Here is a 17,165-nt window from a genome sequence, read left to right on the forward strand (position 1 = left end):
CAGTTCTGTTGATCTCCAAAGATGCTGCCTGACCTGCTTAGTATTTCCAACATTTTCTGTTTTGTAGCCCCCAGACAAGCTTTAATACACATTCTCTCCAAGCTGGGAACTTTAAATCGTACTTGATGTATCATTTTATTATTGAAAAAATTAAAATCCATGCATGGCAAAAGTCAGAAATCCTGTAACGTAATGTGTCCACAACTATTTGATAAAATAGATGAAATGGTACATGAATATTTTCCCCTTCCCCACCCCAGAATTTTAGATGGATGTCACATTAATGAAATTAACATAATTTTTCCAGGTATCTGAGATTCTGTCTAAGGGACATGACGCACGTTAATTCTCTGAAGTCATTTTACAATCAAAATTGGCAGTTCAGCTTTTGTTCAGCACACAAATGCTGTTTATTGTTGCGCTTATATAAAAGACTGAACTAAAGGAATAGACTCCCTTTCAGAAAGTGGTCCAAAATATTTTATATGGAATAAGAGCACCTAAATTCATTCAATAGTCACTTGAAAAATAAGCTTTTCTTAAATCTCAGTCTTTATGCATTATTGACCAAAATAAGTTGAGTGGAATTCATTGTGAATTTTCTTCCTCCACATATTTTACCAGTGCAGCGTGTCGATTAGCTTGGGAACCCTCTTTGAACAGAACTTTCTCGATCACACCAGCCTTTGGAGCTTTTATTGTATGCTGAAAAAGAAATGCAAAGAAAAGATTGTGGCTTCTCAAGTTTGCATCCAAAAAATGGCCGAGAAAGAAAGGCCATTCACCTCATCTGAGTTCATCCATCCAGATAGACCCTACACTCCCCTCATTGTTCTGACTGAATAGTATTTTTTTTAAATTGCATAAAAATAAATGAAAAATGATTCTAGAATGTTTGCCTCCACTACTCTATTTGGAAATCCATCACATCTTGTGTAAATATCTTTCAGACATCAGCCCTAAACATGCTATTAGCTTGAACTACTCTTTCAGTTCGGCCTAAAGTAGTCCTGCCGATTTACCATTTCCACACATTTGATTATCTTGCATATCTCTCAGTCAACTGCTTTCAAGACTATAGAAATCCAAATATCTTCCATCGTTCCTCATGATTTCAGCACTTGCATGTCTTCCTCTGTGCCTTGGTGACAAGAACTGGACACAACAATCAAGATGTGATCTGACTAATGCCTAGGTAAAGGTTGGGAGTGACGCCTTTTGACTTGTACTCTAATGGTTTATTTAAATAATTTAGCATCCAGCTTCGACAAAGGGTCATATGGACTCGAAACGTCAGCTCTTTTCTCTCCTTGCAGATGCTGCCTGCTGAGATTTTCCAACATTTTCTCTTTTGGTTTAGCATTCAGCTGAATTTGCTTCAGCAGTTACTTTACAGTGGTTAGACATGTTAATCACCAAGTCCAATAAGAGCTCTAGATCGATCTCAATTTAATCCATAACCCCAATTAATAATCCAACTTAATCCATCCGTAATTTGCAACTGTCTATTATTTATCACACCACACAAATAAAAATGTTTAATCTTAAATTTTGTAAATGACACACCTCCAAAAGGTAATGAATAATCTGGCCAGCAATATGAATCAGAAAGATGAATTCAACTACTTCAAATAGAGCACACATAGGTGATGAAACTTATGTTCGTTACCTTGATATTGTAATTTCCAATTTGTTTTGAGAAAGTTCTGTTTAATCAGAAAACTGTGTAGCCCTGAGTGTGCCAGTGGCTTGGACAATTTCCTAAACCCAGAGATGTGATGCAACTAGATGCCGTCATGAACCTCAGGGTGCTTCTGTGAGCTTATAATTAAGCTATGTGTATGTTGATTTAGCTCTTACACATGCACGCTCAAAACACCTCCCTGTATTTCTCATATGTCACTGACATTCATTCCTGAAACAAATAGTCAGCACCAGCTGAAAGGGAGAAAAACACCAAGTAAAATTTTCTTTAAGAAAGGGATGTACTTCCTTTAGTTTCAGATTTCCTTCAAATAAAAGCCTATTAATAAATGTAAAAGTTCTCTTACGTAGCTGGCCTGGCTCATTGGTAACATTCTTGGCAGCCTCAGAAAGTGATGTGTTCAAGCTTCACTCCAGAGACTTAACTACCTAATCCAAGCTGACATACTGAGGCAACACTACATAAGCAAAGGTGCCTTATTTTAGATTAAACATTAAACCAAGACCCTGTCTACCCTCTCTGCTCTGCTGTGGATAAAACTTATAGGATTATTTGAATAAGAGTAAGGGAGTGTTCCTTGCCTGTCTTTATCCCTCATTCAACATCATTAAAGCAAATTACCTTGTCATTTGTCTCATTGCTTTTTGAGATTCTGCTATGCACAAATTGGTAGTTGCATCCCCCTACATTACAGTGACTATGCTTATGGGAAGATGACATTGTGGTAATGTCACATGAGCAGTAATCCAGAGGGTTTGGCTAATGTGGGCATGTGTTTAAATCCCACAAGAGATTGGTCTTAAATTCAATTAATTGAATAGCCACTGTCTTTTCCCAAGGGTAGGGGAGTCCAAAACTAGAGGCATAGGTTTAAAGTGAGGGGGGGGAAGGTTTAAAAGGGACCTGAAAGGCAACTTTTTCACACAGACAGTGGTGCATATATGGAATGAGCTGCCAGAGGCTGTGGTAGAGGCGGATACAATTACAACATTTAAAATGCATTTGGACATTTTGGATGGGAAAGGTTTAGAGGGATATGGGCCAAACACAGGCAAACGGGACTAGTTCAGTTTAGGAAACCTGGTCGGTATGGATGAGTTGGGCCGAAAGGTCTTTTCCATGCTGTATATCTCTATGACTCCAACTGATCTGGGAACTGGCCTCAGTAATGGTGACCATGATCAGCGATTGTCGTTATAACCCATCTGGTTCACTAATGTCCACGAGAGAAAGAAATCTGTATGGGCTAATTTACATGTGACTCCTGAGCAATAGCAATGTTGCCGACTCTTAACTGCCTCTGAAATGTGCCAGCTCACCCCCATCTTTTCAAGGATAATTGGGGATAAGGAACAAATGCTGACCTTGTCAGCAACACACTCTTGAAAGAATAAAGAAAAAAACACTTCAAAAGTACTCAATTGGATGCAAAGCACTTTGAGATGTCCTGATTACATGAAAGGTTCTACAGAAATGCAAGTTCTTTTATCCTTGATCTACCCAATGAAGATCTGATTGTTGGGAGTCCCCGCTATTCATATTGGGAGTTATTGATCACCTCTTGATATATATTTTTTAATTTATTTCACAGGATGTGGGCATCACTGGCTAGGCCAGCATTTGTTCCCCATCCCTAACTGTCCTTGAAAAGGTAATGGTGAGCCGCCATCTATGTTTTACTATGCTGAATGTTTGTTTTGGCTTCAACGGGCAGCACAGTGGCACAGTGCTTAGTACTGCTGCCTAACTGCACCAGGGACCCAGGTTTGATTCCAACCTTGGGTGACTGTGTGGGGAGTTTGCACATTTTCCTTGTTTCTCCATGGGTTTTCCGGTTTCCTCCACAGTCCAAAGATGTGCAAGTATGCTGGATTGGCCATGCTAAATTGCCTCGTAGTGTCCAAAGATGTGTGGGTTAGGTGGATTAGCCATAGTAAAATGTGCAGGGTTATGGGGGTGGGGTGGGATGGGATTGGGGGGTGCTGGGTAAGACGCTCTTTGGCCTTTCAGTCCATTAACTCGCCTTTTGGCCCATTAACTCTCCGAAAGAGCATCTTACCCAGCACCCCCCAACCCCACCCCCATAACCCTGCACATTTTACTGTAAGGGATTCGATTGTTCTATGGATGTGATTATCACTGGCAAGACCAGCATTTAGAACACATGGAACAGGAATAGGCAATTCAGCCCCTCAAGCATGCTCCGTCATTCAATACAATCATGGCTGATCTCATCTCGGTCTCATCTCCACCTTCCTGCCCGCTCTCCATCACTCTTCATCCCGCTACTAACTAAAAACATATGTTGCCCATCCCTAATTGCCCTTCACCTGAGTGATATGTTTAGTCATTTCAGGGGACGGTCAAGAGCCAACTACATTGGTGTTGGTCTGGAGTCATATGTGGGCCAGACTAGGTTAAGGAGAGTAGATTTCCCTCCCCAAAGGACATTAGTGAATCAGATGGTTTGACAATCAATGATAGTTTCATGATCACCATTACTGCGACTAGCTTCAAATTTCAGATCTTTCAAATTAATTGAATTTAAATTCCACCAGCTACCATGGTGAAGTTTGAACCCACATTTCCAAAGCATTATTATAATTGAGAAAGAGTGTGAAGTACTGGAAATGATAAATGTAGGGAGTGAAGTAGTATTCAGGGGATTGGCATCCTTGAAATTGGATAAATCACCAGGGTGGGATGAAATATACCCAGGTTGTTAAAAGAAGCTGGGAGGAAATAGTGGAGGGTCTGAGCATCATTTGTCAATCCTCACTGGATACAGGTGTGATGTTGGAGGATTGGAGGTCTGCCAAAGTTGTGCCATTGTTTAAAAAGAGAGTGAGGGATAGACTGAATAATTACAGGCCAGTCAGTCTGACCTCTAGTGGGCAAATTATTGGAATCCATTCTGAAAGACAAATGAACTGTCATTTAGAAAGGCATGGATTAATCAAGGACAGTCAGCATGGAGTTGTTATGGGAAGGTCATGCTTGATTAATTTGATGGAATTTTTTGACAAGGAGGATTGATGAGGATAATGCACTTGATGTGGTCCACATGTGTTTTAGCAAGACATCTGACAAGGTTCCACACGGCAGACTGGTTTTAAAAAAAAGCCGTGGGACCTTGGGGAATGCCGCAAACTGGATACAAAATTGGCGCAGTGGCTAGAAACCGGGGGTATTTGTTGACGGATGCTTTTGTTCCAAGAAGGCTGTTTCCAGTGGGGTTTCACAGGGCTCAGTTCTAGGCCACTGCTTTTTGTGACATATTATTGTGTCTAAAAATGTGTGGGTTAGGTGGATTGGCCATGCTAAATTGCCCCTTAGTGTCAGGAGGGGGACTAGCTAGGGTAAATGCATGGGGTTATGGGGATAGGACCAGGGTGGGATTGTGGTTGGTGCAGACTCAATGGGCTGAATGGCCTGCTTCTGCACTGTAAGATTCTATGATATTAATGATTTGGACACAAATGTGGGGGGGATGATCAAGAAGTTTAAAGACAACATAAAATTTGGCTACGCAATTGATAGCGAGGTGGATTGCCGTAGACTGCAGGAAGGTATCAAAGGATGGGTCAGTTGGCAGAAAAGTGTAAAACTGAATTTAACCCAGAGAAGGTTGATGCATTTGGGGGAGGTCAAACAAGGCAAAGGTTTACACAATAAATGGGGGGGATATTGAGAGGTGTGGAGGAAGAGAGACATGTGGAATGAATATCGACAGATTTCTAAAGGCAGCAAGACAGGTTGTTAAAGTGGTTAAGGCGGCATATAGAATATTTTCGTTTATTAGCCAAGGCATAGAATATGAGGCTGGAACTATTCTGGTCACCTCAATACATAAAGGGTGTAATTGCACTAGAGAGGGCACAGAGGAAATTTATGAGGATGTTGCCAGGTCTGCAAAATTGAAGCATTGAGGAAAGATTTGATAGGCTGGGGTTGTTTTCCCTGGATCAGAGGAGGCTGGGGAGAGATTAAATTAAGATGTACAAAATTGTGAGGGGGCCTATATAGAATGGATGGGAAGGGCTTATTTACTTTAGCGGAGAGATCAGTGATGAGGAGGCACTGATTTAAAGTGGGAATATTAGAGGGGAGATGAAGGAGGATTTTTCACCCAGAGTGTCGTGGGGGCTGCAACTCACTGCCTGAAGGGTGAAAATCCTCAACTAATGTAAAAGTTTTCTGGTTGTGCACCATAATCTGCAGGGCTACAGACCAAATCATGGAAAATGAGATTAGTCTGGGTGGCTCATTTTTCGACTGGCGCAGATATGATGGGCCAAGTGGCCTCTTTCTGTGCCGTAAACGTCCTATGATTAGCCTGGGTCTCTGGATTACTAGTCCAGTGACATCATCACTATGCCACTATCTCCCCAAGTTGGGGGCACAAAAAATTGGAGAAAGTTCTATCTGAGCAGAAGGCAAGATTCTGCATGAGAGTTTGTTCATATATTTATACTGGCAGGATTGCATCCATATTCAAAACAGACTCAGCTACGATTGGATATCACTGATCATGTACCAATATGGATAATGGCTGTTTTGATAGCAAAACATTGGAAACTTAAAGTATTTAAGTAAAAACTCGATTAGCTAATCTTTCAGATAGAGATCCTACGGTATTAATTGTTCCACAGCCAAACAGGCTCAGGAATGAAATTAATTCTTAGGTGCCTCTTGTTGACCAAGATACTACTTTAAAATATATTGGCCAGAATTTTACCCCCCCGCCCCCGCGCGGGCGAGGGACGGACAATGGGAAGATCCATTGACCACAGGTGGGATTTTACGGTTTTGGGACGAGCGAGGCTGTAAAGTTCCGCCCACTGTATCTAATCCTCCCCAAATAATGCTGTCATTGGAAAAGACCAAGTCAAAATGATTACAGTCAGCAAGATATATAGCAGTGCCCTTCAATTAACTGTTAACTGGTGGATGTTATCTCTGGTTAATGTGAAGTTAACATAGAAGTAAAAATGAAAAATAATATTCTAAGTATTTAAAATTAATGAAGAATCACTGTCCAAAACATGAACCCATTTTTTTGTTTTGCATTTCCACTAAATGCAGAGTTTTTATTTTCATCCGTGTGATATTAATGGGATAGCTGTTACTACTGTATTGACACAGAAACCAGTATGCGCATGGGAGATGAGTCCCCCTCTTACAGTATGAAAGTGTCTGCAATGTTATATATTTTGATACTTGTGATGTAAATACTCTCTTTAACAATAATTAAGGAATAATTCAAATTAGAATTGCAAAGGCAAAATAAAGTGAAAGATTTTTGAGAAAACGCACATAGTTTTTGAATGGAATATGCTTGCTTACCTCCATTTTCATGGCTATCATCACCATCAGTGAGTCCCCAGCCTTGACATGATCACCTTCCTTGACAAACACCTTGAAAATATAGATCATAATTCATTTACAATTAGCAAAATAATAGCCCTGCATGCACATCACAGAATGGAATGGCAGGACAATATTCTATACCTAGGTGGCATGGAGGTCACAATGGTGAGCACTGAAGGACAAGTGAACTGTCATTTAGAGAGTGACAGGGATCTGGGTTCGATTCCTGGCTTGGGTCACTGTCTGTGCAGAGTCTGCACGTTCTCCCAGTGTCTGCATGGGTTTCCTGCGGGTACTCCGGTTTCCCCCCACAGTCTGAAATGGTTACATCCATTGGTCATGCTAAATTCTCCCTCAGTGTGCCTGAACAGGCACCAGAGTGTGGCGACTAGGAGACTTTCATAGTGACTTCATGGCAGTGTGAGTATGAGCCTACTTGTGACACTAATAATAGTTAAACTATGCCATATTCTCACTAATATATTCAGTCTGACTTCTTGAAGTCTTGTACCAAACTCTAACATCTTGATTAATTCGCAAACAATACATAAAGGTTTCCCAAGATTGTAAAATCTAATGAAATCTAGCTGGAGCCATTGTAGAAACTCATGTGAAAAAAGTAAGAGTGTTGTCGACAAATGGTGCTGCACGTGATCTCCTACACCTGTTCCTCATGAAGTCACAAGACTTGAAGTATTGTGACAACTTGTTCTGATCTAAAGTTAAACTGAAACTAACCAATTAACATTAACTATAACACCCCATCCCCCAACAAGAAGAAACACTATAACCCAGGAGGAGGGAATCATGACTTGTGAAGGGTGTTTATTAAACCATGAAGATCATCCTAGCAGGCTGCTAATCTTTCTTCTTAATTATGCACCCACTACAGATTAGAGATCGCAGGGCAGGCTTGGCGTGCAACGCAACAACCACTACACGAGGAAGGAACTTACCAAGCACAATATCATATTCCTCATATAAACCCAGACAGTAATGCTGAGTAAATATGTGGCCGTCTCTCCTTGAAATGTGCCATCAATTAGAAACTGTTTGAGAGATGACAAGGAATCAAAGCAAACAAAGTGAAAATGATCTGCTTCCTAATTTTTCCTTTGCAGAATGGTAGCTAGGTAAGAAATGCACTCAAAGTGCCATTTTGATATCTGCTGCTTATGCTCTCTTCCACAGAAGGTAGTGGAAGCTGGATCTTTGAACTTATTTGTGGCGGAGTTAGACAGATTTTGGTTAGGGTGTCTAGGGTTTTGGGGGTGGTGAGTGGAGCTGAGACCACAAAAAAAATCAGCCATTATCTTACTGAATGGTGGTGCAGGCTCAAAGAGTTGAATGAGCTCCTCCAGCTCCTACATATATGTTTCTCAAACCAGGACCCTCATTCCCAGAATTAACCAGGATACCCTCTCAGGGGGAAAAAAAGCATTTCCTGTGCTCTCTGATCCCAGAACAGCCCTGATCCCTGACACTCTCAGGGCCCCCAGACATCCCTCTCCAATGGCCCCCAGCTCCCAAAGTTTCTCTTGTGTTCCTAATAATCCCTTCTAATGTTCCTCAGGTAAACCTTTCAGCACCCCTAGAGCCTCCTTCAAAATACTGTATCGGATCTCAACACTTCCAAATTGCAGCAATCCCCGCATCTTCGCACATGTCAGCTCCAGGGCCAACAACAATGTTGGTAAGTTAGAGTCCCTGCTAATATTACCTGACAAAACCTCTTTCATATATAAAATTGCTTATTCACCATGAACAATGCCATTGGAGATCTGTTAGAATTCTAAAAATAGAAACACTGCATTGATACTTTTTATGATTTTTATAAGTACAATGGATTACAATTAAAACTGAGTTACTACAACTGTTATTTTATAGAAAACAAGTTTTAAAAGGAAAGTTTATTATTGTGCTATAAAATGGAGCATTGGTTTGGCTATACTCGGGGGCAGAAAATTATTTCATGTTTATTCTCCAAAATTGTATTTCTTTTAAAAAGAGAAATGTATTCAGTTTGCATGATTTAAACATGCACATATTATGTCCATATCACTTCTTGGTGAAGTTACAGACTGTTTGGCAGAGTTTAAAGTTTATTTAATAGTCACAAGTAAGGCTTTCATTAACACCACAGTGACGTTACTGTGAAATTCCCCTAGTCCCCACACTCCAGCGCCTGTTCGGGTCAATGCACCTAACCAGCACGTCTTTCAGACTGTGGGAGGAAACCGGAGCACCTGGAGGAAACCCACGCAGACAAGGGGAGAACGTGCAGACTCCGCACAGACAGTGACCCAAGCTGGGAAGTGAACCTGGGTCCCTGGCGCTGTGAGGCAGCAGTGCTAACCACTGTGCCACCGTGCCACCCCCAGTTACTGATGTAACCATGATCACCGTTTGGGCTGCCAAAATGCCAGTGATATTACCAGTGTAATATTTAAATAGGAAAATTACTTGTTTTTTAAAGATACAATTCAGATATTTAAGTCATTCTTTAAATTGGTGCTATTTTCCCTCTCATGTTAGTGGGCATTGGAGCACCATGTTTATTGATCTGGATTATACCAAAATCAACTGAGATCCATCCAAAATGCACAGATACAAGGAGAGAAAATCCGTCCTCAATTTCTCTGGAAGCTTAAAAGTAACTCGTCTGAAATTTTTAAGCCTTTTGTCTGTTGGGTTAAGCATTTAAATACAAAAGCCTAAGTTCAAGATGACCTTTATGTAACATGCTATCTTTGACCACTGACACAATCTGTTGCTATGGTGGGAACTAATAGAACTCTAATAATATAAAAAGGTCAGGTGGGAAAATAGGAGTTCGGGAGAAAGGTAAAGGCAAAACATTCCAAATATTTCGAGACAAATACAATATTGCTGATATAATAAATATCCAATTGATTATGATCACCAAACCTTTTATCTACATGCTGGTTTTAGTCACGGTCTGTGACCCTTCAGTATTTACCAGCAAGTCCCAAACTAAATTTTAATATCTTACATAATACAAGCTGTATAATATAAATGTTTTTCCTTAAACCATATTTATTAGTATAGCCCATAATATTTTTGATAGTTTTTCAAATTTTGTGCGGTTTGAATTTGTATGAATTCTTTCTTTTTTTCTTCCCCATTCCGATCGAAGCTCAACTAAAGGGAATGGGTTGAGGAATACGCTGATAAATACTCTTGGAGATGATTAAACAAATGGGGGGCACGTGGTGAGCACTGCTGCCTCACAGTGCCAGGGACTCAGGTTCAATTCCCAGCTTGGGTTACTGTCTGTGTGGAGTCTGCACATTCTCCCTGTGCCTGCACTAAGTGCTCCGGTTTCCTCCCACAGTCCTAAAGAAGTGCAGGTTAGGTGCATTGGCCATGCTAAATTCTCCCTCAGTGTACCCGAACAGGCGCCGGAGTGTGGCGACTAGGGGATTTTCACAGTAACTTCATTGCAGTGTTAATGTAAGCCTACTTGTGACTAATAAATAGCAATTAATATTTGTATAGGACCTTTCACTTAATGAAATGTTCTAAGGCTGTTTATAAAGAACTGAACGCTAAACAGGTCCACCAAAAATTAACACAAAGGTGATTAGATTGTTGGAACAATCCAACAGATTTATTAATGTCCTTCGGGAAGGTAACCTACAATCCTACTCAATCTACCTCGCATTACTGGACTTACCTTGCATTAAGTTGACAACTAGGAATGGTGAATAAAAGCAGCCTTGCCATCATCATCCAAATCCTGATGACAAATGGATTTTCTTTTAAAAAGTGTAGCCTTGGGTGAGTGTGTGGAGTTTGCACATTCTCTCCTTGTCTGTGTGGGTTGCCTCCGGGAGCTCTGGTTTTTTTCTCACATTCCAAAGATGTGCAGGTTGGGTGGATTGGCCACATGGGGTTGTCCTTTAGTGCCCCAATATGTGTAGGTTTAATGGATTAGCCATGGTAAATGTGTGGGATTATGGGGATAGGGCAGGGAAGAGGGCCTGGACGAGATACTCTGTCAGAGAGTCGGTGCAGACTTGATGGGTCGAATGGTCTCTTTTGTAGGGATACTATGGTTGGTTCTATGAAGTTAGGGAAGGTAACCAAAGTCGAGGCCTAAAGAATAATTTTTGAGTAAACGTTTAAAGGTGGTTTTAGAGCTAGCATAAAAGGAGCTCCAAGAGGAGAATAATCAAAATTTTGTGTGAAAGGGCAAAATGGCCAAGCTGACTCCAAAGGTTCATTCAACTAAAAAGATCAGGAGTGTTAATGTTCCTCGATTGTGGGCTTCAATCTTGGGAGTTGCATAGATTCCATAACTCTGATCAAAATTAAAATTGTTGTAAAAAAGCCAAAGAACGGTACAGTGGAACCCCGATTTAACGTGCCCCGATTTAGCGCGAATTCGGATAGAACGCGATGAATCATGGGACCCTTTTTTTGTTGCTCATAATTGGCAAATTTAGCGCGACCACGATTTAGCGCAACCCCGCTTTTTTGGACCCCAACCATCGCGTTTTAACGGGGCCGCACTGTACCTTTGATTAACATTTTTCTTAGACTATAGTTCTTTCCTTTTGTTCCCTGTATTCGCAACGTTGTCATATCTAAACCCGAGCTGAGCTTCCGACCGCATATTTGCACCATCATTAAGACCGCCTGCTGCCACATTTGCCCAACTCTGTCTTTGCTTTAGCTCACCGTCCCGAAACCCTCATTGATGCATCTGTTATCTCTAGACTTGACTAGTTGGCTTTGCAACTTCCACAAACTTAAGTTCAGACAAAACTCTTGCTACCTGTGTCCTAACTAGCACCAAATCCTTTTCATACACTACCCTTGTGCTTGTTGACTTTACACTGGCTCCCATTTCAGCCTTGTCTCGATTTTAAAATTCACACCCTTGTTTTCAAATTCTTCCTTGGCCTAACCTCACCATTTCTCCATAACCTCCTCGAGCCCAACAATCTATCTCTGCTCCTCCAAGTCTGGCCTCTAGTGCGTTCCTTATTTTAATTGCTTCACCATTAGAGGCCGTGCCTTCAGTTGCTGAGGCCCTAAGTTTTGGAATTCCTTTCCTAAATCTCTTCACCTCTCTTTCCTCCTTAAAGAGGCTCCTTAACACCTACTTCTCTGACCAAGCTTTTCGTCATTTGCTCTAATATCTGCTTATGCATATTGGATATTTATTGATCGCGTGTCTGCTGAAAGCCTCAACCCAAAATGGGGTTTAGCTTCACGGGAGCCAACATCCCTCATATATATATATCCAAGTAGCCATTCCTTTATTTTACCAGGTTATTCACTTTGTAAGGTATCAGCTGATCCTAATCCTGCTCACCTAATGTCTATGCACGTGTACCTTCCCGTAGCAGTCACTGGATAGTAATTTCCAGCCATTCACATCCTGCCCTCGCTGCAAGCAAAGACAGAGAATTTGGCACTTAGCCAAATTTCCGTTCACTACAGCAGGACCACAGAATCCTGTTGGCGTGAATGGCCAGAAATTTGTGGTTCAGGTCTTTCTCATCAAGTGCTACCTGAAAAACATACTAAGAATCACAAATTCAAAACTGAAGTGTTACCTTTTCAATAGTTCCAGTCATTGGTGCCACTGCTCCTCCTCGAGATCCAGAGGCATCAATTGCAACCAAATACTTTGGCACGGGGCTATTAACTTGCACAGCTCCTTCCTAAATAAAGATCAAACATGTGTTACTTTGCTCTACTCAGTATATTGAATTACATTCCTTGCACCTAAAACAGGAATGAATCTTACCATTGAAAACAGATGAATGCTGTTGTCTGTGAGAACTACTTTAGGTTTGCAAACCGTTCCATTGACTGAACATTTCAGATATGTGGCATCTCCCGTGGTATCCAGTTCTCCAAATACAGGGAATACCTCTCCATCTATCTGAGGTAGAATCAAAATTTAGGTTTAAATCTAACACTCCTATAAATTAGACTCACACACCAACCACAACGATTGTAGTAGTTTTCCTGAATGAAACTAGTGCAACAATACATTTATCTGGAAGAGAAAATATTTACCCTTGATTGCTTACTCATTCTCATACTCTGGAGGTGAATGGATAAGTAGAAGGGATTTGACTGAGGTATATACAGGATTTTGAGGCATACAGGACAATGGATTTAGATTTGGATTGTTCTAGCAAAGAGCCATAATAGAAATGACAGGCCAAATGACCTCCTATGAAGTATGGTGTTCCTGTTGCCACTATATCTCATAATATCTGCATAATTTAACAAGTTTACCGTATCCATCTAAATTCATAAAAGAAAATTAATCCGCCAATGTCGTGAGCCAGTGATTTTTGATTTTGAAAGTTAATGCACGTATATGAGGTAATGCATTTTGGAAGGTCTAATACAGATAGGAAATGTACAGTGAATGGCAGAACCCGTAAGAGTATTGATAGGCAGAGGGATCTGGGTGTACAGGTACACAGGTCACAAAGTGGCAACACAGGTGGGGAAGGTAGTCACGAAGGCATATGGCATGCTTGCCTTCATCGGCCAGGGCATTAAGTTTAAAAATTGGCAAATCATGTTGCAGCTTTATAGAACCGTAGTTAGGCCGCACTTGGAATATAGTGTTCAATTCTGGTCGCCTCACTACCAGAAGTGTGTGGAGGCTTTGGAAAGGGTACAGAAAAGATTTACCAGGATGTTGCCTGGTACGGAGGGCATTAGCTATGAGGAGAGGTTGAAGAAACTTGGTTTGTTTTCACTGGAACGACGAAGGTTGAGGGGCGACCTGATAGAAGTCTACAAGATTATGAGGGGCATGCTCAGAGTGGATAGTCAGAAGCTTTTTCCCAGGGTGGAAGAGTCAATTACATGGGGGCATAGGTTTATGGTGTGAGGGGCAAGGTTTAAAGGAGATGGATGAGGCAGGTTTTTACACAGAGGGTGGTGGGTTCCTGGAACTCGCTGCCGGGGGAGGTAGTGGAAGCAGATACGATAGTGACTTTTAAGGGGTGTCTGGACAAATACATGAATAGGATGGGAATGGAGAGATATGGTCCCTGGAAGGGTAGGGGGTTTTAGTTCAGTCGGGCAGCATGGTCGGTGCAGGCTTGGAGGACCGAAGGGCCTGTTCCTGTGCTGTAATTTTCTTTGCTCTTTGTTTATAACTATCAAATTGTTAGTCTGTTCCTCTGGTTGCTTTCCTGGAGTACCCGACCACCGAGATCCTCAAGCTGACTGGCAGCATGGTCAGGACAACAAGATGGCCTACATCATCCCCTGCCAATGGCAGCTTGTCATGCACAACAGCGAGGAACTCAACAAGCCGCTAGGAGAGATCACCATCGCCCCGGGCGGAGTCCAGCCCAACGTCCAGGCTGCGCTACTGCCCAAGAAAACCAGATACCCCTGCAAGATTTAGGCATGAAGTGGGTGAAATGAGAAAAAGATTGTCTCTAACTACATTAAGCAAGGAAGGGAAAAAGGGGAGAAAATGGCATGAGCAACTACAAAGAAAGAGATGTGGTTGAATCTTTCACAAGTATCTGCTATCCACATACAATAAAACCAAATTCTGCATCGAACTTGATAGCAAGACAAATTCTAATTATAAGCTTACCTGTATACTGTAAGTCCCATTAGAGTTGTATGTAACATCAATATTCACCTCTTTTATCAAGTGTGGGGAAGAAGAGGGAAGAAACAGGTACAAGTATTATTAATGTAACATAAAAACACTAGAAATCGATGCAATAGCTCGTTGACCATGCAAGCCAGCTCCACCATTCAGTAAGATCATGTCTGATCTTGAGCCTCAACTCTATCTTCCTGTGCTCTCCCCATTTTCCCAATCCTCTTGTATACAAAAATCGATCGAATCACCTTGAATATACTCAAAAATTATGATGTGTTTCAAATCAACTGATATAGAGACAAAAACATTTTCTTCTTGTAAAGTGCCACTTTTAGGTAGTGATTTACTGTTTCATTATGCCTTTTGTGATGCACATTTCTATGACATTTCTCCCTGAAGATTGTGCTGTGGTCTGCTGAGAGAAGCTTTTCACACCAGTCTGTGGGTAATGGAACAATTTAGCAGTTGTACATTGGCTTACGTGCTTTAATATTACCAAGCTAATAAATCAAGATTAAATTTGTCTTTAAAAAAGGAAGCATACATTTTCAGTGAACAAGTATGTACATTCACTGTTAACAGCAAGTCACAAATTTTACTTTTTGTAAATGGTTGCTTGCTCTTTTTCTGGGTGCATGCTCTCATACTTTGTGTCCTAGTTAGCTGCTCCATACAGCACTCCAGATATTTGAGCAAAAGTAAACTAAATGCTATTACACATTGCATTTCATTGTGCTTCATGCAAAATGGGAGTACAGTTGTGTACATCTGTTGTATTGTTAGCTGTGTACATATTAATCCTTTGCCAATAGTCACTAAATCAGGTTACCAATGATTTCATCCAAATTTGGCACTGTACCTTTCTTTACTTCAACTGATATTTTTTACTGTGAATTCTACAATTAATTTCATTATGGATATGGTGTACTTTAGTTTAAAAGGTTTGTCTTATGAATGAGAAAGGTTCATGTCGTCTATAGAATTAAAGCCAGGGAAGACAGCTTCTCTTTAAAAAAGAATTGGCATCACTTCTGAAGTTGGTGCCGAGAAGAGGGAGGTAGAATTTAAGTAAATGATGTAAAACTTCAGAAAAGAAACGGTTAATACAATTAGTAAGTCATAAATTCATGTAGAGAATATGTGCGAAGTGGCTGGGAAAGTACAGGTAGTGTTTACTTCTACATTATGTGAAATGGTGTTTTTACCTTCGGATTAATTCTACAACAGTAAAGCTATTTTGAATGTTTTAGTAGCTTAATTATTAGAAATTACTATTTTATTACTTCTGTCTGTGTGCATCACTGGAGAGCAGAATCATCTGAAACTTACTAGCAAAAGCAACAATTCAAGAGCTAAGAGTAAACCCTGCACCATAGTTGTGCTGGCTACATAATACTTACTATTCTGTCCATCAAGCAATGCAAGATTTCGGCAGTATAGAATATTTAACCTTCGTCCACTACTGTTTGCAAATGGAGAAAATGGATCTGAAAAATAATTCAGTAAAAATTTGAACATATATTAGCTTTTAAAAATGCTTGTGTGTAGGTTGGTCACAAGTAGTTCTTACCATGTGAAAGTGCCTTGAAAGTGTTGGTCTGAACCCTTTCATGCAGTATTAGAGCAAGGGCCGCCTGGCAGAGGACATCTTTGTTAGTTGCTTCCTTTACTGGGAACAGTCCATCGTAGTGTTGGGGGATAAAGTCTGTGTGCACGTTCCCAGCCTCAAATTCAGGATGAGCAGCAAGGTTGAGGAGAAAATCTATATTGGTGCTTAAGCCCACAATCTGTCATAACACCGAAACAATCAAAATTAGACACACTTTCGATAAGTTTCTATAGGGGCTAAAAGGGATCAAGGGATATGGGGAGGGAGATCAGGATATTGAATTTGATGATCAGCCATGATCAAAATGAATGGTGGAGCAAGCTCGAAGGACCCAATGGCCTACTCCTGCTTCTAGTTTCTATACTTGCATATCTAGGACTTCGAATATCTTGGCCATTCATATATCAATAGGGAAAGGTGGATGACTAAAGCTCTCAGATAGAGTTTCTCATGATCAAAATTATCAGCAATTATATTTTGAGTACACAGAGCTAGTTTAGTGAATAAAAACAATATTCTCATAGACTCTTTTTTTGAATTAAAAAAATAAAAAACATTAAAACAACAAGTCCTTAATACAGATGGCAAGTGACATTCTTCCAACTTCTAGGTCTTTTCCAAGAATGATACAAGAAGGTGTAATTGTAATTAAGACTATGTAATTATGACTATGTTCAGGTTACATGTTTTCACAACCAATTAGTCAGCACAAGGTACAAATATTCAGATACGAGATAACATTACTAACAAAAACAATGGAAGATTGCACTTTGATCCGTATTAATCTACAAAGCTTAAGATCAGTCACATCCTACCAAGGTTTCCATTATACAGTTTATTTGTTCTTTCTT

At 40.6% G+C, this 17,165-nt stretch overlaps 1 protein-coding gene across 3 annotated transcripts in view; it reads right to left on the minus strand.

Moving 5' to 3' along the window:
- Window positions 1–116: 116 nt before the first annotated feature.
- Window positions 117–17,165, minus strand: part of mccc1 (methylcrotonyl-CoA carboxylase subunit) — a 50,739-nt gene continuing 33,690 nt past the window's right edge. For all 3 annotated transcript variants that reach the window (XM_078206998.1, XM_078207005.1, XM_078207013.1), the window contains exons 13-19: window positions 16,276–16,492; window positions 16,106–16,192; window positions 14,691–14,740; window positions 12,858–12,995; window positions 12,664–12,771; window positions 7,052–7,123; window positions 117–705 (exon numbers count right to left, since the gene is read on the minus strand). In XM_078206998.1, the coding sequence (XP_078063124.1) occupies window positions 589–705; window positions 7,052–7,123; window positions 12,664–12,771; window positions 12,858–12,995; window positions 14,691–14,740; window positions 16,106–16,192; window positions 16,276–16,492 (789 nt within the window). In that variant the 3' untranslated portion in view covers window positions 117–588. The remainder of the gene's footprint in view (window positions 706–7,051; window positions 7,124–12,663; window positions 12,772–12,857; window positions 12,996–14,690; window positions 14,741–16,105; window positions 16,193–16,275; window positions 16,493–17,165) is intronic.

Source organism: Mustelus asterias, chromosome 3, assembly GCF_964213995.1.
Source record: "Mustelus asterias chromosome 3, sMusAst1.hap1.1, whole genome shotgun sequence".
Taxonomy (NCBI): domain Eukaryota; kingdom Metazoa; phylum Chordata; class Chondrichthyes; order Carcharhiniformes; family Triakidae; genus Mustelus; species Mustelus asterias.